The 25,572-nt window shown below is 36.3% G+C and overlaps 1 protein-coding gene across 2 annotated transcripts in view; it reads left to right on the top strand.

Annotated features, from left to right (window-relative positions):
• Positions 1-25,572, top strand: part of ATF6 (activating transcription factor 6) — a 181,118-nt gene that overhangs the window by 84,477 nt on the left and 71,069 nt on the right. For both annotated transcript variants that reach the window (XM_053608161.1, XM_053608162.1), the window contains exons 11-14: positions 4,342-4,455; positions 6,053-6,152; positions 11,025-11,092; positions 15,078-15,189. In XM_053608161.1, the coding sequence (XP_053464136.1) occupies positions 4,342-4,455; positions 6,053-6,152; positions 11,025-11,092; positions 15,078-15,189 (394 nt within the window). The remainder of the gene's footprint in view (positions 1-4,341; positions 4,456-6,052; positions 6,153-11,024; positions 11,093-15,077; positions 15,190-25,572) is intronic.

The raw sequence follows: 25,572 nt of genomic DNA, 5'->3' as shown, positions 1-25,572 counted from the left end.
CTTTTCCTTTCTCCTTTCACCCCACCCAATCCCTGTCCTGGTATTTCTTCTATCAGACTTTTTTTTTTTTCCTTTTACAAAGAATAATTTTGGCTGATAGAACAAAGCCAGGCAGCACAGATGTGCAGAAATCATTACTTGAGTTTAGATCAGAAATATATTTTCAAAAGAAGTTTTGGACTTTTCTGATGGACTACAATGTTTGTGTTTTTGTATGATTTTTAAAATAATGTATTTGCAACAGGTCTTTGTTTTTGTTTTGTTTTTTTAGTGTGTCAGGCAGCCTCTTCTTGCAGCCATTCGTAAGTGTATATACATTTACTAAACACAAGACAGATTTATTTTTCTTCAACACTTAATTTTTGTGTGTGCATTTGTTACCTGCATACCAACATCTCTGTTTTATTACAAACAACTTAACCCTAACAGCCAGAAGAGAGGACACGGAGAATGTTCCTGTTGCAAATTGCAGAGAAAAATGTCCGACATATCCTCAACTGCTTTTTTTTTCCTCCTGATGTATGGCATAAACAGACATTAGTTTTCTAATCTGCCACAATTGTTTTTGTTAAGGGTGCCAGTGATTTTAGTGTTGCCATATTCAGTGTAAACTTCTGTTATCTTACTTGACCTTTTCTCAGCATTTGGCTGTGTGGATTATTTGCCCCTTGAAAGACTTTCTTTTGTGTGGGTACATTTTTTGTTTTCCTTCGTTTTTATTAGCTGCTGTTTTCTAGTCCTCTTTGTGGGCTCCCCTGCTATCTAAAGCTCAGTGTTTAGCATTGTGGACTCGTTTGTTTTCCTTCTGCCTGGGTGATGCATCCATAATTTAGTACAGTCTATAGCTCTATATCCTGATGACTTTCAAGTTTATGTTTTCAGTTCAGACTTCTCTTCTGAGTCTCCAGCCTCACATATCTAATGGTTTCCTTGGCATCTCTATTTTAATATTTCAAACTTAATTTGTGCACAGTGAAACTCTGTTTCTCTTTCTGTTTGGCTTCCAACAAGTTTTCTGCAAGTCTTTTTTGTCTCTGTTACTTAAGCCAGAAACCGTGATTCCCCTTTTTCAACAAGTGTTGTTTATATTCTTTCCAAAAGTTATCTTGAATTGGCCCACTTTTCTCCTCCACTGCCGGATGATAGTCTGTGCTATCATCAGTTCTTGCCTGGATTGCTATAGCTCATTCCCAGCTGGTGTCTCAGCTTCCCCTCTTGCCTCCATTGAATCCATTTTTGGTACCACAGTAAGGTACACATGTAAATTGAAATATATCACTGATTTACTTAAAACACTTTTGTGCTTCTCGTTACATTTAGCAATTCCTTATCGTCATCTGGTCTGCTTTTCTAACCTCATCTTGTGTCCTCTCCCACCGCTGCCCAACTTGTGGACAACTCTGCAGCCAGTGGTCTTTTTTAAGTTTCTTGAGCCTACTTTTCCCCACCTGCGTCTACTTAGAACTCTTATCCCATTTACTATAGGACAATATTCTTTTAATCTTTAAGCTTTGATTTAAATGCCTTCTCCTTTTTAGACCATTTTATCTAAAGTAGATACTGCCATTGCTTTTCTATTTCAACCATTCGTTTGTTTCTTTCATAGTACTTAACAGAGTTTGGATTTATTTTATGGGTTTGGTCCATCTTCCCTGGTAAGGTCTTTAAAGGTAGAGACTTTGTTTCACTTGTTCCCTGTTGGATGGCCAGCACCTGCTATAGTACCTTGCACATACTTGGTATTCAGTAAATACTTACTGAATGAATAAATGAAAACTATGAATCGTAACATGTTAAATTTATATGTTTCATATTTTCTTTTTGGATTTTAGCATATCTGGTTTTCTTTATTTCGTTCCTTCCCTTCGAGTCTCACTTTGTTTCCCTTGGTAGAGTGCCATGTCACAGCTCACAGCAACCTCCAGCTCTTGGGCTTAGGCAATTCTCTTGTCTCAGCCTCCCGAGTAACTGGGACTACAGGTGCCTGCCACAATGCCCAGCTGTTTCTTGTTTGTTGTTGTTGTTGTTGTTACAGTTTGGCCGGGGTCGGGTTTGAACCCACCACCCTCCGTATATGTGGCTGGCAGCCTACTCACTGAGCCACAGGCGCCACCTGCATATCTAGTTTTCTAAAACGAGCATCCTATATAAAGAAACTCAGGACAGATATAAGATTTCTTAAAACAGTGGTTCTCAACCTTCCTAATGCTGTGGCCCTTTAATACAGTTCTGGTGGGTCGCAACCCACAGGTTGAGAACTGCTGTCTTAGAAAGGTTAAAGTGGCAGACTGAAGAGTATGAATAGCAGTAATGTCCCTAGTTCAGATTCTAATTTTTAACTCATATTACACATTTGATATGAATGCACATGATGTAGATTAGGAAAGTATTTTTTTTAAGCTAATAGAATAACTGGTTACCATCACCCTGGTGTTTTATTAGTGTTTCAGATTCCTCTGAGATCCCAAAATTTAAATACAGCTTTTCAACTCTTTTACTTTTCTCCTACCAAGTATTTTATTTTGTTTTCTTTTGTTTTGTTTTTATTTTTAAATTTCTGATTAATATGAGGGTATGTACAATGACGTTACATAGTTTGCATTTGTAAGGTAAAGTCTAAGTTGTAACTGTGTCCTTCACTCTGGAAGTGGAACCCACTGACCCTCCCTTTCCTCTTCCCCTTTCTTGTATTTAATTGAGTTTTTATTTCATATGAGCACATCATTGATAATCTACACATTTCAAATTAGTATTGAGTACATGTGATGCTTTTTTTTCCATTCTTAGGAGCGTGTTCTCCAAATCTATCCTAGTTGTAACAAAAGATACAAAATCTCCATCCTTTTTTTTGTAGCCCAATATATTCTGTGATATCCACATACCATAGTCGATTAATACGTTCATGTGTCGAAGGGATCTTGGGTTGTTTTCACATTTTTGCCATTGTAAATTGGGCTGCTATCCACATCAAGTGCATATGTCCTTATGGTAAAATGGCTCTTTTTCTTTTGGGTAGATACCCAAATGAGTATGGGATTGCAGGATCAAATGGAAGGTCTATGTTTAGTTCTTTGAGAACTCTCCATACTTTTTTCCATAAGGCTGTCCTAGTTTGCAGTCCCACCAATAGTGCAGTAGTGTTTCCTTCCCTCCGCACTATGCACCTTGTGATGTGGGCCATTCTCACTGGGGTTGGGTGAGATCTCAAAGTGGTTTTGGTTTGCATTTCTCTAATAATTAGAGACAATGAACATTTTTTTCATTTGTTTGTTGGCCATTCATCGGTCTTCATGAGAAAAGACTCTGTTCATGTTTCTTGCTCAGTTTTTAATAGGGTTGTTTGCTTTTTTTGTTGTTGATTTGCTTGTGGTCTTTGTAGATTCTGGTTATTAGCCCTTTCTTGGATTTGCAGGATGCAAATATCTTCTCCCACTCTGAAGGTTGTCTCTTTGCTTTGTTATGTCCTTTCCTTAGCTGTGTGGAAATTTTTTAACCTGATTGGGTTGTATTTATTTATTTCTGTTGTTGGTGACAAGTATTTTATATCTCACCCTACCCCACCCCCCACCCCACCCCCACACACACTGTTTTAGGGAGGCTATTCACTTTTTTCCCCACAGAATTGTGAATAACCACAAAATTTTAGTCTTGTTCATATTACTGTCTATCTTATCAACCAGTTGGTGTTTCCCCGAGATACTCCACTACTGTGTCACCTTCTTTGTCCCAGCAGTACTGTGTATACCTTGAGCTCATTGAAGACATGAACCATGTGTTAATTATACCCTTATTTCTGGTGCACATTAATTTCTCAATAAAAGGTGGCTGGATTAATGTGAATTACTACACTATCTCTGTAGAAAATCATAAAATGGGCTCAGTGCCTGTAGCTCAAGTGGCTAAGGTGCCAGCCACATACACCAGAACTGGCGGGTTCAAATCCAGCCCAGGCCTGCTGAACAACAGTGGCAACTACAACCAAAAAATAGCCGTGCATTGTGGTGGGCGCCTGTAGTCCCAGCTACTTGGAAGGCTGAGGCAAGAGAATTGCGTAAGCCCAGGAGTTGGAGGTTGCTGTGAGCTGTGTGATGCCACAGCAATCTACCCAGGGTAACAGCTTGAGGCTCTGTTTCAAAAAAAAAAAAGAAAGAAAGAAAAATCAGAAAATGACATTCGTTCTATACGGTCTATAGTTTTCTCATTTTCTATTCTATCTTGCAGTATGTTACATTAACTACATTTGTATTTTCATGAAAAGTTAACACTAGTCATGATTTTCTTATAGCAAACTTACTGGGAATTAAGATGGAAGGAAACAAATTTTGTGCATGTGTGTTTTAGATATGATCACTCTGTTTCCAATGACAAAGCCCTGATGGTGCTAAGTGAAGAACCACTGCTTTACCTTCCTCCGCCTCCTTGTCGACCCCTAATTAACACAACAGAATCTCTCAGGTGAGTGTTTCACATTATTCTAGAAACATCAGAGTTGCTTCCCATGTTCAACTTTGGAACCTTAAAAAGTAATTGTTCAGATTAAAAGGTGGCTGAGAGAATCTCTGAATTATCTGTTGGATAGGCTTATCAATTGTTTTCCAGTTGCTCTACCAAACTCGTACAGGTGATGATGGGTTGATTTTATGTGATGGTTGCATACTTAAAATATGTCTTATTTGAAAACTACAGAATGAAATTAATATATTCAGGATGTTAGGGCTTGCATATGGCAATATTCATATCAGAAGGGATCTTTTTCTTCAAATTAGGAAGAAAATAACTTGAGGATGTGTGATTCCAGAGATATTCTTCTTGATCAACTTTTCCCTTGCATTTTCCCCTGTGATTTAAGGACCTTCTCCTTGGATCTTAAAAACTGGCTCATGTTTTTTGTGATAAGTAGTAATCAACTACAGTTAAATAAGCATAGTCTAATGTCTTCACAATTGCTGTGAAAGGTAACCAAAATAAAGTTATATTTAAACCAGCTTTTTATTTCCAGTGTTGAAAATTTTGATTATTTTTTTTTTCTACAAGCAATTGGGTTCATTCTTTTCCTTCTTCTCAAAGAGCATGATTTTCAAAGCCTTTATTCAATGCATCTATTTATTGTTAAGGATGTTAAATTCTCTTCATTGTTGCGGATAGTTGTATGTACATAGCTCAAGAACAGAAGCATAAACTACATTTTTTGTGGAAAAACTTTTGCATCCAATTATTTATGTTTCACAGATATTTTGCTGTGATTTTCTTTGAATTTGAAACTCATCCTTGAGGAGGTCTTATTAAAAACAGCTTAACACCACTCAAGCTAGACCTCCCATTTGATCCTGCAATCCCATTACTGGGCATCTACCCAGAAGGAAAGAAATCCTTTTATCATAAGGACACTTGTACTAGACTGTTTATTGCAGCTCAATTTACAATCGCCAAAATGTGGAAACAGCCTAAATGCCCACCAACCCAGGAATGGATTAACAAGCTGTGGTATATGTATACCATGGAATACTATTCAGCCATTAAAAAAAATGGAGACTTTACATCCTTCATATTAACCTGGATGGACGTGGAAGACATTATTCTTAGTAAAGCATCACAAGAATGGAGAAGCATGAATCCTATGTACTCAATTTTGATATGAGGACAATTAATGACAATTACGATTATGGGGGGAGGGAAAGCAGAAAGAGGGACGGAGGGAGGGGGGTGGGGCCTTGGTGTGTGTCACACATGCAAGACATGATTGCAAGAGGGACTTTACCTAACAATTGCAGTCAGTGTAACCTGGCTTATTGTACCCTCAATGAATCCCCAACAATAAAAAAAAAAAAAAAAAATAAGAGTAAAAAAAAGAAAAAAAAGAAAATAGTATATTAAAAAAAAAACAAAACAGCTTAACACTAAGTATATCTCAGCTTTTTCAAATCAGAAGATAATATTGAGTTGCCACGCAGGCACTTGGAGCACACAGAGTGTTTAATTTCATTTCCAAACAAGTGGTGAGACATTCATATCTATGAAATATGTTATTAATTAATTCAGTTATATTTTATAGGTTAAATCATGAACTTCGAGGGTGGGTTCATAGACATGAAGTGGAAAGGACCAAGTCAAGAAGAATGACAAATAATCAACAGAAAACCCGTATTCTTCAGGTTTGTTTCTGCTTGTCTTTGAACAATGGTTGGCATATTTGTTGCTCTCTTCCTGGAAAATTTGGAAAGCTTCAGCCCTTTCCTACTGTTTCCTTCTGCTTCTGATATAGCAGAACTGAAGCAGGATAGGCAGTTAGAATTTGAATTGAGAAATGAGTTACTATTTTAGATTTAATGGTTAAAGAAGGCTTTTCTGAAGAAGTTCCACTTTAAGAAAAAGATATTGTCAAAGTAATTAATGCTAGCTGTTATAACAGCCTAAAAATCTCTGTAGCTTAATAGAATGAAAATTTGTTTTTCACTCAGACAAAATTTCACATAGTTCACTAGGATGGCTTTTTTCCAAGCAATGAGTAAGGGGTCCAGTTTTATATAGCCCCAGTAACTTGAAATCCTTTGCTTCTAGCTTTGGATGTTAGGGAAGATTTTGCATGGATTATCCAAATAGAATCTATTTTGCATATATTATGCAAAATGTTTTAGGGATAAGGCCCAGATGTTGGCCAATGTTTAGTTGGCTAAACCTATTACTTTGTCTAACCTGCTGCAAGGGAGACTGGGAACATGGAATCTTCTTGTAGGCACAGGAAGAAGAAACAGGTGTAGCGAGAACATTATTTTGGGCAGAAGATGACCAAAAGTAACAATGTGAACATTTTGGGGAAAGTCTGGAGAAAGAGCTTCAAGACACAAGGAGCAGCAAATGTAAAAACCCTCTGGAGGAAACAGTTTGCGTATTTGTGAACCATGAAGAAGCTTAGTATGGCTGGAATGCAGAGACTTGGGGGAAAGTGGTAGATGGAAACAGAATGGTTACAGAGATAATATCATAGTGAAATTCATTGGCTATGCTGAAAAGTTTAGTTTTGTTTCTAATTATGATGCAATACCATTAAAAGGTTTGAGCAGGGGAGTGACTTGATCTGACTGATATTTTTAAAAATCACTAGCTGCTACTCAAAGTAGAGCAGGGAGCAAGGGAGCAGGGGAGCAGTCTGGAGGGAGCAAGACTGAAAGTAGGGAGACCAGTTAAGAAGACATTTCAGTAGTGTAGGTGAGAGATAGTTGTGGCCCATACTAGAGTGGTAGATGTGAAGGTGGAGGAAAGTACTTAGATGCCAAATATATTTTGAAAGTAGAGCTGATAGAAATTGTTAATATAAAATAAAAAGGAACCAGAGCTAATTCCTATGCTGTAGATACTAGATGAATGGCAATGCCATTTACTTTGACTAAGACTGGGGAAGGAGCAGTTTGGAGCAAGAGTCTAGAGTTTTAGAAATGTCAAGTTTAATAAGGCTATTGGATATCAAGTGGAGAAATCAAGTGGACAATGAAATCTCCAGGGCTGGAATTTAGGAGCGAGGTTGGGAATTGACATTTAATTTGAGATGATATTAACTAGGGAGAAACTAAAGAGAAAAGAAAAGAGTGAGGAACTGAGCCATGGGTCAACTCCAACATTAGAGGCTGAAAGAAAAGAATCAGACCTTGAGAAGGAAGAGGGGTGAGTGACCAGTAAGATAAGATGTAGGATGGTGGTTTCCCAAAACCCAAGCAAAGAAAGCTGTGTTACTTATTTATTTTTTTTTTAAAGATGCAGGTTCTTGTTCTGTTGGCCCAGGCTTGTATACAGTGGTATGATTATAGCTCATTCACTGTAACCTTGAACTCGTAGGGTCAGGTGATCCTCTTGCCTCAGCCTCTTGGGTAGCTAGGACTATAGTACTGAGCCACCATGTCTCACTAATTGTTTTATTTTCTGCATATATGGGGTCTTGCTGTCTTGGCAATGTTACCCAGGCTGGTCTTGAATTCTTGGCCTCAAGCAATTCTCCCACTTTGACCTCCCAGGGTCTGGGTATTGCAGGCAGAACAGTGGTTGCCTAACCTAAACAAAGGGTTCTTAAGAAGAGGAATGTGGGTCAGGCATGGTGGCTCATGCCAGTAATCTTAGCATTCTGGAAAGCTGAGGAGAGAAGATCACTTGAGGCCAGCAAGAGCAAGATTCTGTGCCTATATAAAATAGATAAATTAACTAGGTGTGGTGGCATGCATCTTAGTCCTAGCTATTCAGAAGGCTGAGGCAAGGGAGATTGCTTGAGCCCAGGAGTTTGAGGTTGCTGTGAGCTATCATGAGCCACTGTACTAGTGCCTGACAACAGAGTAACCTTGATGAAAGTTGTTTCATTGAAGTGGCCATAACAAAAGGCAATTAAATGGATTCAGGGGAAACAGTAATGGAGGAGGAAGTGAAGGAAATTATTTCAGGGTAATCCCCATATATGGGAATAGAGAAATGGAATAGCTATAAGAAAGAGTTTATATATTTGGATGGAAATACTGTATTTCACCAGTTTTATATAGTTACATGCTAATGGAAACAACTATTTGATTATTTGGATACTAATTGGAAGCAGTATGTGATATGTTCAAAAGTACATTATAAGGACATCAAGAAACAGGGGCTTTTAATCATTATACTCAGAACACTGATGGCAAAGTAGTTTGAGTACTACAGGTTTCAGGCTTTCATCCTTTGCTGTGTAGGGGAGAGCACAGGAGGCAAGAATAGATCATTGCCATTAGATAATCTCACAGAACTGGTATAATGGACTTTATGAAAAATTAGATTAAGATTCTTGGCTTAAATGTGTTTTGTTTTGTTTTTTGCTTTATCTTTAATTTTTCATTAGTTTCTACTGTAGAGGGGGTGCTTAATGTTCTTTAAGATCAAACTATAATCTTTAGAGCAGCCACTACAAACTAACATAAAGAAATGGAATATTAAAAAATAGTGTAGTTCAAGGAAAAGATGTCCACAAAAGAGAATCAAATAAAGAACAAACAGGATAAATAAAAAACATACCAAGGGGGTGGCACCTGTGGCTCAGTGGGTAGGGCTCTGGTCCCATATACTGAGGGTGGTGGGTTTGAACTTGGTCCCAGCCAAACTGCAACAGCAACAACAACAACAAAAAGGCCGGCCGTTGTGGTGGGTGCCTATAGTCCCACCTACTCAGGAGGCTGAGGTAAGAGAATCGCCCAAGCCCAGGAGTTGGAAGCTGCTGTTAGCGTGACACCACGGCTCTGCCAAGGGTGATAAAGTGAGACTCTGTCTCTTAAAAAAAAAAAAAAACACCAAGATGGCTGACTTAAATCCAGTCATATTAATAATTAAGTTCAATGGGCTAAACATATCAAATAAAAGACAGAGGTTATTAGACTAGATTTTTTAAAAGTGATGATCCAACCTATGGTGTTATAAGAAATTACATTTTAGGGGCTGGGTATGGTGACTCAAGCCTATAATCCTAGCACTCTGGGAAGCCAAGGCAGGTGGATTGCTTGAACTCAGAAGTTCAGGAACAGCCTGACCCAGAGCAAGACCCCATCTCTAAAAATAGCTGGGCATTGTGGCGGGTGCCTATAGTCCCAGCTACTCGGGAGGTTGAGGCCAGAGAATCTCTTGAGCCTAGGAGTTTGAGGTTGCTGTGAGCTATCACACCACGGTACTCTAACAAGGGTGACAAAGTGAGACTCTGTCTCAAAAAAAAAAAACATTTTAAATATAAAGACACAAACAAATGGAGAATTAAAGGGTGAAAAATATGTATACCATGCAAACATTAAGCATTAAAAAGCTGGTATGAATGATTATATTAATCAGATAAAGTAGACATCCAAACCGTGGGTAGTATAAGATAAAATAGGAAATTTCGTTTCTTTGAATAAACCTTCTACCCCAATCTCTCTGCCTCCTCTTAAAGCTAATAACTCTTAGATCTGCCCCTTTGAGGCTATTTTTTTGGACCTTGTAGATATGCTTCCTTCTTTCTGATTCTTTTTTTCTCTTGGTATTTTCAGATATCTTATCTTCAAGTTCACTTATTCTTCTGTTTGATCAATTCTGCTGTTGGGAGACTTGTGCATTTCTTAGTTTGCCAGTTGAATTCTTAAATCCCAAAATTTCTGCTTGATTTTTTTAAAAATTATTTTAATCTCTTTGTTGTATTTCTCTGGCAGGCTTCTGAATTCTTTTTCTGTGTTGTCTTAAAGTTCATTGAGCTTCTTCAGGGCAGCTATTTTGAATTTTTTTGTCTGAAAGGTCACAGTAGGCACTACTGGTACTCCCTGCTAGTTTTTCTATTTGTACTAGAGACAGGGTATTGCTCTTGCTCAGGCTGATCTCCAACTCCTGAGCTTAGGCAATCCACCTGTCTCGGACTCCCAGAGAGCTAGGATTACAAGTGTGAACCACTGCACCCCGCCCCGTACTCTTCCAAAACTTTTCTGAAGATCAATTTACCAAACATGCTGTGTGAAAGACAGGTTTCCCATGTAGCATTTTTGGGTCACTAATGGTTCCAGATTGAACTGCTCTCTTGCCTAGAGAGTCATCAGTGATACCTCTTTAATTATGACATAGTTTATAGGTGTATTTAGGTCTCAAGATCTTTGTGTTTAACTCAGTGAACAATAGGGTCTTGTTTGATTATGGATTTTTCATATTCTTAGGAACTTGTCATTAGTAACATAATTATTAAAATGCTGTCAAGCGTGAGTTGTTATATGTTCAGTACTACTTGTACACCTTGGTCATAAAACTTGTGCTTTGACTAAACTTTTAGATTCTTTCTTTAATCTTTATGAGAAGTGCTTTAAATGTCCTAATCTCCACAAGACACATCTCTTAGCCAAGAATGTGACCCAAAGAGTTTTGATTTCTCTTAGTGTTTAATTATTTGGACTTCATATGTCAGACTATGAATACTTCAATGAAAGTTTAGCAAATGTAAGTGTAGAATGAGGCAATGTAGGAAGACCTTCATATAATTTCATAGTATGACATTGAACTTTTTTCTCTTTCAGGGTGCTCTGGAACAGGGCTCAAACTCTCAGCTGATGGCTGTTCAATACACAGAAACCAGTAGTATCAGGTAGGAAAATGTGGGGGCACTTGGCCAGGGAATTGTAACCAGCTGGTATTTTAGTAAAATGGAAATTGACACTTTTCATCTTAAATTTGTTCTTATCTATGATTCTTATCTCAGTTTATACTGTTACGTATATATTAATAATATATACTACTTCTGAGCATTTGGAATACAGCCAGATAATTTCAAAAGTTCATCTCTCCCAAATCTCTTAAATAGAGATTTGGTCAGAGTGCTGTTCATTGGTTATTTTGACAAAAATCTTGAATAAATACAACCCTCCTGTTCTTCATTTGCATCCATTTCATAAGCCTACGGGAAGGGAATATTATTTGTTGGTTCTTTATGCCAGGTGTCCTGCTAAGTGCTTTACATGCATTTTATCTGTAAATCTGTATAATAACTTAAAGTATATTTTACATAGAGAAAAAATGGGCAAGTCATTTTTTTTATTATTTTCAGAGTCATAGAATCAAGTGGCAAAATCAGAATTTAGACCCTAGCTGTTTGACTTACCATCCATTTTTTTTTTTTGAGACAGAGTCTCACTTTGTCACCCTCAGTAGAGTGCTATGGTGTCATAGCTCAGAGCAAGCTCCAACTCTTGGGCTCTAGCGATTCTCTTCTCTCAGCCTCCTGAGTAGCTGAGGCTATAGGTATCTGCCACAACAGCTGGCTATTTTTAGAGATGCAGGTCTCACTCTGGCTCAGCCTGGTCTCAAATCTGTAAGCTCAGGCAATCCACCCACCTCAGTCTCCCAAATGCTAGGATTATAGGCATGAGCCACTGAACCCTACAATCCATTTTTTACTACACAATACTTTTTAAAATTGAGACAGAATCTCTGTCACCCTGGTAGAGTAACATGGCGTCGTGGCTCACAGCAACCTCAAATTCCTGGGCTCAAGTGATCCTCTTGTCTTAGCCTTCTGGGTAGCTGGGGAGTGCAGGCACCTGCCATTATGCCCAGCTAGTTTTTTCTCATTTTAGTAGAGACAGGGTCTCACTCTTGCTCAGGGTGGTCTCCAACTCCTGAGCTCAGGTGATCCACCTGCCTCAGCCTCCCAGAGTTCAGGGATTATAGGTGTGAGCCACTACACACAGCCTACACAATACTTCTTAAGATTTTGAAAGATTCCAAAGGGAGTGCCATATCTAGAGGTTTAAAAGTGTTCACCAAGACATATCCAACTAAAAGGAAAGATGATATGGGAAGCAACATAGCATCATGGTTAACATGCTAGCTTTTTCTGCTCTGTTGGATAGAATTCAAATCATAACCACCACTTAGTTACTCTGGGAGCTCAAGCAGGTTAATGTAATTGAAGTTTTCTCATCTACAAAATTCTGGCTGCACAGAGTTGATATAATGCTTATATTAGATAATATATTTACAGCAGTTAGCATGGTACTTGATACATATTGAATGCCCCCAAACATGGTAAGTGATGATGTGATAATATTGACAATAGTATCACTGAAGTGAAAGTTGAGAGTCTCAGCTTCTACCTGTAGCTCTGTAACTGACTTACGGTTCACTATTTACTTAATGTTAATCTAACATTCACTAAGAGCCTACTATGTGCCAGGCAGTGTTTTAGGCAGTGAGAAAAAAATATATATAGTAAAGAATGTAAGTTGAGCTGGGTGCTGCGCTGTGGCTCACGCCTGTAAGGCAGGTAGATTGCTGGTTTGAAACCAGCCTGAAACTAGAGCGAGACCATATCTCTAAAACAATAGCTGGGTGGGCACCTATAGTTATGGCTACCTCGGAAGCTGAGGCAACAGGATCACTTGAGCCCAAGAGTATGAGGTAGCTGTGAGGTATGATGCCACTGAACTCTATAGAGGGCAAGAAAGTGAAATTCTGTCTCAAAAATGTATGTATGTGTTAAGTTGAAAGTCTTTTTATTGATGATGTTATTAACTGAACTTCCTATTAAATGGCAGTGAGCAACATATCAGCAGTCATGAATATTTAAAATTCTGAGATTGTATTATCCAGTTGAAATGGATAAGTCAAATATATTTAAATAGTAACTAATAGTTCTCTATTAGCCAGACTATATTGTTCAATTATACATTTATTTTTAAAATACATCAATTCTTTGATGTATACTATGATGGCCTAGCATTTCTTCATTAGTTTAAAATACTTTTAGTTAATTAGAGTAAATGTTCATTATTCACAGATTCTGTGTTTGCTAATTCACCAACTATAATCTGCTAAAATTTGTTTATAGCCCCAAAGTCAATACTTGAGGTGCCTTTTTTTTTTGTCATTGGTAAACATGCATAGATGCTCACAGGTGAGACTGAACAAAGCAACATTCTGCCTTCTTGCTTCAGCTTTCATAGTATAAACAAAGCTTTTTTTTATGGTCCAGTTAGTGCCCCATTTTTCATAATTTTGTACTTTTTATTAGCAATTTTCCTATTTAAAGTGGCCCTAAGCATATTGCTAAGTCCAAGCGGACTGTGATGTGCTTTATGGAGAATACACATGTGTCACATAAGTTTCACTCAGGCATGAGTTATAGTGATGTTGATTGGGAGTTCAAGTTCAGGAATGAATAATATAGTTAAAAGGTGTCTTTAAACTGAAACACATAAAATAAGGTTACGTATTGATTGGTTGACAAAAATATTGTAACCAGAGGGTCAAGAACCTAACTCTATGTTTCTCCTAAGAAGAATAGGTTAGGATTCACTAATGTAGTATTTGCAGTGACTTATTAGAACATAACTATAACAAAAAATAAGAATTGACTGCGTATTCAAAATGTAACGAGAAACGGCTTAGTGAGCAAATGCGATTATTTCAGAGGAAGTTCTTATGACTCGTTTATCATTTCTATTTAGGCTAGTCTTTTTCTCCTCTCAAGTTAATAAGGTGATTGATATATATGTTTCCTTTTTGGGGAAAAATGAAACCTTGTAGGATCCCTTTGACTCTTTTTGATATTGGCCCTGAACACTAAAAGACCCTGACAATGTTAAGAACTGTATTAGTATCATTTGAGTGTATCTTTTGGGGCCTGGTGAAGCTTATAATTTTAGTTTCTAATTTTATCAGTACATTTACATGATGCTTTTAATAACAATGGCTAGCCACTGTTGAGTGACTTCTATGGAGCAGAACCCATGCTTGGCACTTTTACGTATACATGTGTATTATCCCCAATAGCAGTCCTACAAGATTTCTATGGTTATTCTTATTTTATTTATTTATTTTTTGAGAAGAGTCTCCCTTTGTCTCCCCCGGTAGAGTGCTGTGTCATCATAGCGCTCAGCAACCTGTAATTCTTGGGCTCAAACGATTCTCTTGCCTCAGCTTCCCAAGTAGCTGGGACTACAGGCACTCGCCACAATGCCTGGCTATTTTTGGAGATGGGGGTCTCACTCTTTCTCAGGCAGTCCGCCCAACTCAGCCTCCCAAAGTGCTGGGATTATAGGCCTGAGCCACTACGTCCAGCCTATTCTCATTTTATTAATGAGCAGGCAGGTTGCTCAGAGAGGATTTCCTTAAAATATATAGACTTGAGGAGTGGAGCAGGAATTCAAAGCCAAGTCTGTTTGTTTCCAAATCTTAATTTCTTTCACCTTTCCACAGCCTCCTAGGCAAGGACATCTTCACATATTTGACAAGAGTAGTAAAAAAGACTTTTCCTCAGACTTAATTTTTATTACCAAAAATTGTAAAACCAAGCACACCAATGCAGTAATCTATTTTCTGGCAGTTTTATTATTTAGTACATCGTAGAGCCTTAGTTCAGAAACATGAATGTTGCTTTAGTGAATTGGATCTTGTAAATATCCTGATCTTGGGCTTTTCAAATTAGTATAAAAATTACTACCAAAGTGCTACTAATATATTGGTTGAGAGAGATTCTTATAATTTAGACATAGCCTTAGAATGGGCAGCATTTTGAGAGAACATGAACCTTTTTACTTTAATAATACTTTACATTTTTCTTACCTTATTAGAAACTCGGGGAATGAGCTACAAGTGTATTATGCTTCACCCAGAAGTTATCAAGATTTTTTTGAAGCCATCAGGAGACGGGGAGACACATTTTATGTTGTGTCATTTCGAAGGGTAAGTTCATCTTGAAAGAATAAAGCTAATATTTTTGAGTGCCTGCTGTATACCTAAGATATTGGGGTGAATACTTCGGAAGATACAAATATGTGAGATAGAAAGCAATATAAAATAAATTTGTGAGTGAGGCAGTCTAAGTGTTATAATAAACATGCTTAACATTGACTTTTCAGCATTATGAAAGAGATCAAGGGATTGGTGTCAGTCTATGAGTTTGTATTTAGAAAATATAAATTATTTATTGATTTTTATTCTTCATCATCTTAGTAGCCATACTGTTTGTTTATAAACTAAAGGAAAAGTAAAAACATAAAACTATTCTCTTTAGGCTTTTTAAACCAATTCCCATTTGGTTATTGAGAAAGAGACTTCTGAAATGTAGGTTTAAGACGAGTCATGGGCAGGTTAATATATTAATTGTGGAATGTTTGGATCTGCGTTCCTGAAACTCTCTATTCTTTTTGTCTTTCTTCTTTTTTTTGTTTGTTTGTTTTTGGTTTTTGGCCGGGGCTAGGTTTGAACCCGCCACCTCCGGCATATGGGACCTGTGCCCTACTCCTTGAGTCACAGGCGCCGCCCTTGTCTTTCTTCTTGATCAGACATTTGGTTGGTGCCAAAAGTGTTAAATAATCAGTTAGCTTATGCAAAAGTAAATGTTTATACCAGCACTTTTGAATGTTAGACTAAATGGAAAAAGAATTCATAGCTATTTACATTTCACGTAATTTTCCCATAAAATGAAATAGTATATGTTCTTCATAGAGTTTCCATATGAAAATCTCTGTTCGTATGTTGTGTGTTAACCCCAAGAGCACATGAATGGGGTTTAGAGGTGTCCAACCTGTGGCCCGCAGGCCATATATGGATTATGTGAGGACTTTTTGGTTACCTGTGATGTTGGATATCATGAAAATTATACACAGACTTTTTTTTATTTGCTCACTAGTTTTCATTAGTGCTTGTTTATTTAATGTGTGGCCCAAGACAACGCTTCTTCTCCTAGTGTGACTCAGAAAAACTAAAAGGGTGGACACCACTTTAGAATTTCAAGGTGCTTTGTTTGTATCCCAAGCCTTTCTTTCTTTTCATTTTTTATTTTAAGAGACAGAAGTCTCACTGTGTTGCCTAGGCTGAGCTCAATCTCCTGGGCTCAGACAACCCTGCGTAGCTGGCGTTACAGGTATGTGCCTCTGTGCCTGCATTCTTCTTCCTTTTCTTCTTCTTCTTCTTCTTCTTTTTTTTTTTTTTTTTAACAAAATGGGGGCGGGGAGAAATAAATAACAATTTGATCCTTAAACATGTGGGTTCATTTATATGTGGATTTTTCTCAACTCAATGAGAATAAAATATACAGTATTCTTAGGATGCAAACCCACACATACGGGCAGCTGACTTTTCCAAAAGGGTGTACTACTAGACTTGAATATGCAGGGATTTGGATACACAGGGAGGCCCTGGAACCAATCCCCCATGTGTAGTGAGGCATGACTGTATATATAGCAATAGAGTTAACAGTTCATTCATTCTCTGATGGTTCTTATCACTCACTGAAATTCTCAGTCAATTCTTCTCCTAAGGTATAAATATCTAGCAGCTCAGATTTTCAGGAACAGAGAACTTTGACAAAAACTAGGGAGATCAAACATTTTATGTATTTTCAGATATTAATCAAATATGCTAACAGATTTGGAATATTACTACTGTAGCCATGCCATGTCATGATCTCTGTCTTTTCACAGAATTCCCTGTGCTCATTTTACTTTCTCAGACATAATTGGTATATTTCTGTAATGCACCAGCCTCAAAGTTTCTTTTCAGCAGCAAGAGGGCAGATGAGAACAGGGTTTCCCCCAATGGCTCCAACTGTGTTGGCCAATGAAAACAAAGTATTTACTTTACTGTGGATGTAATTATTTCAAGTAGTGGGAAAACAATGAATAAACTTTGTGTGTGTGTGTGTGTGTGTGTGTGTGTTTTAGCATTATTTATTATTTATTTACATATTTTTTAGAAGGATTTCTTTTTTTTTTTTTTTTATTGTTGGGGATTCATTGAGGGTACAATAAGCCAGGTTACACTGAACAATGAATAAACTTGTAAGAATGGGATCTAGCGGGCGGCGCCTGTGGCTCAGTGAGTAGGGCTCCGGCCCCATATGCCAAGGGTGGTGGGTTCAAACCCGGCCCTGGCCAAACTGCAACAACAAAAAAATAGCCGGGCGTTGGGGCGGGCGCCTGTAGTCCCAGCTGCTCGGGAGGCTGAGGCAAAAGAATCACATAAGCCCAAGAGCTGGAGGTTGCTGTGAGCCGAGGGCAGTAAAGTGAGACTCTGTCTCTACAAAAAAAAAAAAAAAGAATGGGATCTAGCAGTATGAAGAAGAGACTTGCTGGGTTTAAAAGGATTGTATTAAAATGTATATTATTTCTGCAGAGGAATGTTTTTAACACTCAAATAGCCACATAGTTTTTCTTAGCTTCAGGATGAAGCTATTATTTGCTATTATTATTTGATCAAAACAATAGAATGTGTATTAAAAATAGCAATTTTCAAGCCATGGCTTATAGTCATGATTAGTAATTTTTTTCTAAGGGAAGAATATAAGGATTTTTTTTTATACAGAAAATAATTCTAGCTTTAAGAGGACTGCATTTTTATAAAAGAAAATGTATGGTATTCTTTTGTAGAACATATGCATTGCATATTTTTGCATTCGTGAAAGGCTATTTCTCATTAGTTTTCTATGTAAGTGCTGTTGGAAGTACATTGACTACACCAGCCCCCAACCTTTTAATATTCAAGAAGACTGTTAGACTCTCTCTCATTCTCTTTGGATTTATCATTTTCTAATCACTGATTCATCATCTTTTAGTATTTTTGTTGTTGTTGTTGTTGTTGTTGTAGTAGTTTGGCCAGAGCAGGTTCGAACCCACCACCCTCAGTTTATGGGGCTGGCGCCTTACCCACTGAGCCACATGTGGTACCCCAGCTTTTTAGTATTTTTAAACCTCTACTTAATTAGGTAATGAAACAACAGTCTGTTTCATTTTTTCCGTGTTTTGTTTTAACAGTTGGAAAAAGGAAGTTAATTCCCATAATGACAACTTATGTTATGGGATAGGAATTTAGTTCTTCAATACCTGGAGTATTCTCTTTGCTCTTACTAAAATGAACATGAAAGAAATAATAAATAATCTCATGCTTGGTCTTGTCTTCCATCTTTCACTCTAAAATATTCTCCTAACAATTTCATCTAAAAGACAAAAGGGGCTTCATTTCTTGTGTAGAAGGGTGATTTTTTTTCTCCGATTTAAGCTCTTAATTACATTTACAGAAATTATTGTAATTGATCCTGCATTAGAAATTCAGAAATACAGAGATTCTGAAACCTCCAGTTTTTGCTTAGCATGAACCAGACATTTATAACAAAGCCATTTTTTTATAATTGGACATGTATTTAACAAATTATTTTAATGTCTAAAAGCATAGAAGTTGACTGTTTAGTATACCATTATTTAATAAACCAACTCTTTCCCAAACTTACCTTCCCTCACACTCTGCATTCCTGTACGCTTTAGTCTCCTTACAGTTGAGCTACTGAAATTATTTTCTGTAAAGCAGACACACTCTTTGATAACCGTTGAGTCCCTGTTACAGGTCAGCAAGAAAGAATGCTCATGGGCGGTGCCTGTGGCTCAAGGAGTGGGGCGCTGGCCCCATATGCTGGAAGTGGTGGGTTCAAACTCGTCCCAGCCAAACACTGCAAAAAAAAAAAAAAAAAGAAAGAAAGAATGCTCATGATCCCAGTAGTCCTGAGAAAGGCTCAAAACCGTCTCTGTTCTCCTGACTTTCCTTTAAGAGTTTTTACCCCTAACATAGTAATCTAGTCTGCATTTTTGTTTTCTTCCAGGCATTTGTAACTTATTTCCCTATGAGTATTTTGCCCTTTTTGACTTGCTTTAGTAGGATTTGGAGAGTAGGGTAGGAGAATAACTTTTTTTCAAACTTCTAAATCATTTTGCCTGTAGTGTAACTGATACATTAATAAGAAAAATCCAACTGAATTTAATGCTTATTTCTTAATGCTTTTGTATTATAGTCTATTTAGGAAGGGAAGAGGTTGATTAAATAATACAACAAAATGAATTTAAGAGCATGGAACAGAAACAAATACTGAGGAAAGATCAAGTAAAGTTAGATAAGAAAGTGACCTTAAAGGGGCAGAAAAGGTAACATTGAGAAGAAAGGCAGAGAAATAATATTAATTTACTTCTAATTTCAATAAATATTCCAATATGATCCTTAAGTGCTGCTTTCTTGTCTACTGTATCCACCATTATATAATGGGGAAAGGATTTTTTTGTTTTTAAAATCTTTCTGGGGGCACTTCTTCGTGAAGAACAGGTTCTTTTTGATTCAGATAGCTGAGAATGTCAGTTTGCCATATTATCTCCACTTATTTGATATTACTTTTTCAAATGAGAGGGATGCCTTCTTTTAGAACACTTTTATTTCTTGTATATGTTCTGTTTTCAGTACCTGTCCTCAAATCAAAAGTAAACACTTAAACGTATCTTTTCTTCTGCTACAAATACATGTACAATATAGCATGTATTTATACATAGTTTTAGCTATGTGCCTGCCTCAGGGCTCTTTCTCTCTTCCTCATAGTTTTTGTATTCTAGATTTTGTGCCATATTTGGCTGTTTCACCCCTTCTTTCATATACATTTACCATAGTCCTTAAGTAATAAGGACTTGCTGTGAGATAAATGGGAATTATAGAAGCACAGGAAACTAGCTTAGGGCCCGAATGGTCCTCTGTGCTTGTGCTTTATGGAATAGGATGTACGCTAGTGGAATAGTGGCTTGTTGTCATTCCTTATTCAACAGTAGCTCCCTTGATTCCACTTTCGTCTTTTTCACACCTTGGTGATTGAAGCTCCTCAAGCACAAAGACAGTTTGATTGGGTCGTTTGTCATCATCTCTTATGAAGAATTGCTCTGGCAGTCTTGACTCATGATCCTGGTCCATTGATTTGTGACCAGGGAAATAAAGTTGATTTCATTAAATGTATCCTCTTGCTTTGTAAGCTAGCAATGTTATGTGAAAGAAAGAGCCTAGGTCCACTCTTCAGAGCTTCATAACTATTTATCATACCAGACAACCTGCTTTTTCTTTATATTCATACTTGTATTGATTCCTGAGTGATCTAAATATCATCTCATTGATATTATAATCCTTTTAAAAACAAAGTATCAAATGTTATAAAAATATATTAAAAAAAAAAAAAAAAACAGAAAGTATCATATGTTTTTGTATCCCCCTCCTGGCACTGAACACAATGCCTATGACTCAGTGCTTACTCAACAGAATAGTTTTAGGTATGTAAGTTTGTTGTTTTTCATAATCATTTAAAAAGTATTTTTACATTGTTTTGCTTAAAGAAATTTGAATCTATTTTACTGATCCAAGAAGTGTAACAAGCTGTGCTAAATTCCAGCAGAAAGTTTATTTAGAGATTATCTCTCTTTTCCCCGTTTATGGTTGCACTAGTCTGAGATGCATCAGCTTTATTTCTTGTCTCTGAATATAAGCTTTAGCACTAAAGAAATCACTTGCATGTAGTGTTTAACTTTCTACACTAGTAGGTAGAACTTTGAAGTACTTTCATCCTCATTTTTTAATATTTGGTGGAATGGATTATTGTTAGACCTCACTGCTTTCTTTTTTGGGGAAGAGATGGTGTTCGCTATTTGTACATATTTAAGCAACATGAGCCAGAAACTTGAAACTTTGGGAGAACCAAAGAAAATGCCCTGAGTATTGCAAATAACTGGTTATGTTACTTGTTTAAAATATTGCCAGATGTTTATTCCCATGGATGGCCATGATAAAGAATTTCAAAAAATGGCAATATATTTCCTAAATTAATACCTATATTAATACTTAACACATGAAGAAGGGCATATTTTCTTAATGTGTATTATTTGTTTCTTAGAAATTTGTTTAGTTTATATACATATAAATATGCATATGTACTTATATACATGTAAATTATATGTATATGCATATATATTATATATAATATATATAAATTCATATATTTGTGTATCTATTACACACACATACAGTTAATATATGTATAAGATTTTCCTAGGCGAGGAGTTTCCTGAGTAATCAAAGGAAATTAATTCATAAAATCTACTTCAAAATGATACGGCTCATTCTTTTGTTTCTGAGACTTTACAACTTGAGCATACACATGGATCTTGGAGTTTGGCCATTTTCTCATCTTTACTTTCATGGCCCTTCAGCCAAATTCTAGCTGGAAAAAAATGAATTTGGAAAGATACTTTTAAAAAAGCCTTGTGTCAGAAAAGATACTTTAAAAAAATTCTTTTAGGAAGCTTTTTCTAATTAATTTTTAACTTTAAAATATACTGTACTTTGCTGGGTATGTGTATAATGTGCACTGTTTTGCCCAAATTTTTAAGGGAAAAATAAGGATGCTCATTATACATGGATAATACTAATTTCATAAATGTTTTTAATTCTTTTCTTTATTCTTATGTATTTAAAGTGTAACTCTAGAAAGCAATAACAATATCTGCATGCAAAATAATACCCTAGAATACAGTAATCAGTTTTGAAGTTACCATGAACTTGCAACAAAAGCATTTTTAGCCAATGAAGAACAACATACTTCTCTTAATACACTTTAGGCTGGAGCTAGAAATCTAGCTGATAATATTTTTTTTCTATTATTATTTTTTTTATTTTTATAAAAATTATTGGAAAATCCTTTGGAAATGGCAAAATGGTTTTCATGCACTATAAAGTTTAATAGTTATTAAATATGCTAAAGAGATATTTAGCATATTTAAGAGAGCTTCTGAGAAACACTTTGGGCCTCCTTCCCTAGAGCATGTCATCAGATTGTGGAGGCAGCGGGAAGAAAAGCTTCTTCAGATGCTCAGACAGAAGGCAATGCAAGGGGAACCTCCTAAGTGGCCAGAGGTGGAGCAGGAAGGAGGTAAACCCCTGGATTGGAGCAACGTCAAACTGGGATCTCTGTTTCGACCAAAGCGATATATATACAAGCAGAGGATAATAGGACTGCACGAGAAGAAAACATTGATGATTTCTCAGGGACACCTAATTGGTAAAATAACTATGCGAAGAGAGAAGGTTTGAGCATGAGGACACAAAACTTGCCCCAAAACTTCCAGCATGAAAATCAAGTTTTAGAATTTCATTCTCATGTTATCAATCTTGTTTAAAATTTCAGATTAATATGATTAGGTTACATTGTTTGCATTTCTTAGGTAAAGTTCACATTGTAGTTGAGCCCTATACCCAGGGGGTGTGCTGTATACTCTTACATTGTGTGTTATCAATTGTCCCAAATCACCAATGTGGATAAAGTCCCACCCAATCAAATTTGATGTGCCATCCAAAAGAACCATGAACATCAAAAGAGCAAAGACCATGGGTGTCAAAACTAGTGGTGATTTAATAAAGTCTGGTAATGAAGGCCTGGAGGATTACTTAAAAAAAAACCAGCTTTGCTTGTTTTTGATCACTTTAAAGCTCATGTTACACCAATGCAAAAGCAATCACAGCAGACTTGAAAACACAACTGCTGTGATACCTGGTAGGCTAACCAGCCAACTGCAACCTCTTGATCTATCAGTAAAGAAGCTCTTTACGGCCCTAATGAAGAAAGAGTGGATGGATGTTGTTGATTCAGTCAGCTGGTAATAATTTAACACCTACAGGCAGAATCAAGAAAGCATCCATCTCCCAGGTTTGTGAGTGGATCCTAAGACGGTGGAACAGTGTCAAGAAGGAAGTGGCTGTGAAATCATTTAAAAAATGGAGCATCAGCAGTGCTGTGGATGGAACTGAGGAAGATGAAATTTGCCAGGATGAGGAAAGCGACTCTTCAGAAGACACCAGTAATATAAAACTCGAAGGTGAAACTCTTGGCCTTCTATGATGTGCAAGTATTACAAATTTGTTATTGGTACATAAAATTTCTTGTACCAGAATATGTTAAAAAATAAATGCTAAAATTCCTTTATAGTGCCAAAAAACAAGTGCCTAAATATAAACAAAAACTTGAATTAAAAAATGACAGTTTTTATTCCTGAAGTTTGGGCAAATAACATGGAAGCACATTGAACATAGGAGCATATTATACATGGCAAAATACGGTGCTCTTATTCGTGTAAAGCACATTATAAAAAATAGAGCAGAGTTGTCTGAGTGTCTACTTAACCTATATTTACTTAATCATTAAGTCAATAACATTCCATATATCTGTATCCATTTTCTATTTCATTTCATTATATGCAGATATTAACACTTTAATGTATGCAGCCTTTATAATTTATAAACCTCTTTCACATATACAATATCATTAGTTCCTGTTTTTAGGAACTCAGTGGTCTATTCTTAATACTATTTTTTGGATTAAAACTGAGCCATAAAGAGGTTAAATAGTTTAGATAAGGACACAAGAAATGGTTAGCATTAGAACTAGGGTAATAATTGAGGCATTCAAATTTAATATAATTTTTTAAAATGTTCATTCTGGTGCTTATTGATACACATATAGAGTAAATAATAAATTAACCTTCCCAAACAGCATGCCTTATTGCCAAGTCTGCTGGACAATTTTAGTAGAATTATTACATAACTTTAAAATTTTTCTTTTGTTAATCACCTCATTATAGATTAAGCATTGTATTAGGTTACACTATCATAACACTAAAGAATAACTTAATTTTTTTTTTTTTTTGCAAGCATGAGGAAGATTACTGACGAAGAGAAAGGCAGGCTAACAGAGTAAGAAAGCTTACAAAGCAGGGTGCATTCACCATAGACAGGGAATGGGCCTCTGTTGCTGAGGCAAGCAGGCAAAGAGGCCATCTTAACGGTTTGAAAGATTATAATATAGCTTCACATTTTAAACCAGGGAATAGAATAAATAGGCCTCAAAAGTTTCTGCTTTCTTTTTTAAATAGTATCTAAAATTCTCAACATGTTGGAAAAGAAATATGTTTGCTTTGTCTTAAAAAGTAAATATTTTAGCCACATAGAAGCTGTCTTAATTATTGATATCTTAGAGCTTCTCATTGAAAAGAGTAGAGATTTTTATATATAGATATATTTTATTATGGATTCTGTATATGGCATGCTAGATCCTTGAGATCAAAAGTTTTTGATCTGTATTAAATAGGAGTTAGCTGTTGTGTGACTTTAGAGGGTTTGATCATTTGTTCTTTGGCTCTATAACAAATTGCTAGCTAACAAAAAAAAATCTGTTAATTGGATTTTTCAATTGCAAACTCAAAACAACTTGCTTTATTGTTTGAAAATGATTGTTCAGTAGTCTGTATAACTAGATTTGTATATGACCATTGACTAAGAGAACTTACAACTCATGAATAATTTTGAAGTCTTCAAAATTCTTAGAATAGTGGGCAGATCCATTTGAGTTGGGATAATTTCATAATTATTCATTTTTGTGCTCTATTTAGTAATCTTATGATGTGTTTTTTGTAAGCATTTTTTCGATTTCCTCTTTTTTAGGCTGCATGCTTTCTCTGGGCAGGGATCAAGTCTGTTTGTTCTTTTCTGTCTTTACAAGCTCTGTTGTAATGCATTGCACACTATGCAGAGCTAATCCTAAACAAATGCTGACCACTGAGACCACTAACTGTTTATTTTTGCCCCTTTATTTTTTATGTCCTACTGTTCAAAAGATTACTAGAGGTGGAGTTTCCAGAAACAAAGCAGGACATTTTTCTCAAAAAATGTCTAAAATTACTTTTGTAATTTGGATAACAATGGAAATTTTAAAAATATATAGTCTACTTTGATATAGATGGACTTTTAGCTGTGGAATAGAACCATTCCTGAAAGACTTCTAAGGTTATACTGAAAAAGGCAGGATTTAATTAATTGTTTAAAGTTTTCACCAAATTTCAGTTTTTTTTGTAATTAGGAAAAAAATATTTCCTCAAAATAGAACTGTGAATATTTCTTCACATCATGAATATGTGAGGAAGAAATGTACTTTTAAATAACTCATAGGTGCAGACCCTACATACGTGCATTCAAGCCCCAGTTTTGCCACTTACTGATATGTGCTGTGTAACTTTGGACAAATTACTTGGTTCTATTTATCTTTAGTTTATTTATATAATAATAAAGTTAGTGTACATTTGCATTTTTCTTCTAGCTCTAGAAATCTAAAATTTTCTTTTCTCTGTGTGTGTGTGCTGTCCTTTTAGAAAGCTATAGTTATTGCTTTAAACTCTTTGAAGTTACTAAAATGATTCAGTCTAGTGGAATTAGTACATTTAAGGGTTT

This window comes from Nycticebus coucang, chromosome 10 (genome assembly GCF_027406575.1).
Source record: "Nycticebus coucang isolate mNycCou1 chromosome 10, mNycCou1.pri, whole genome shotgun sequence".
Taxonomy (NCBI): Eukaryota; Metazoa; Chordata; class Mammalia; order Primates; family Lorisidae; genus Nycticebus; species Nycticebus coucang.
This window is presented reverse-complemented; position numbering and strand designations above follow the sequence as displayed.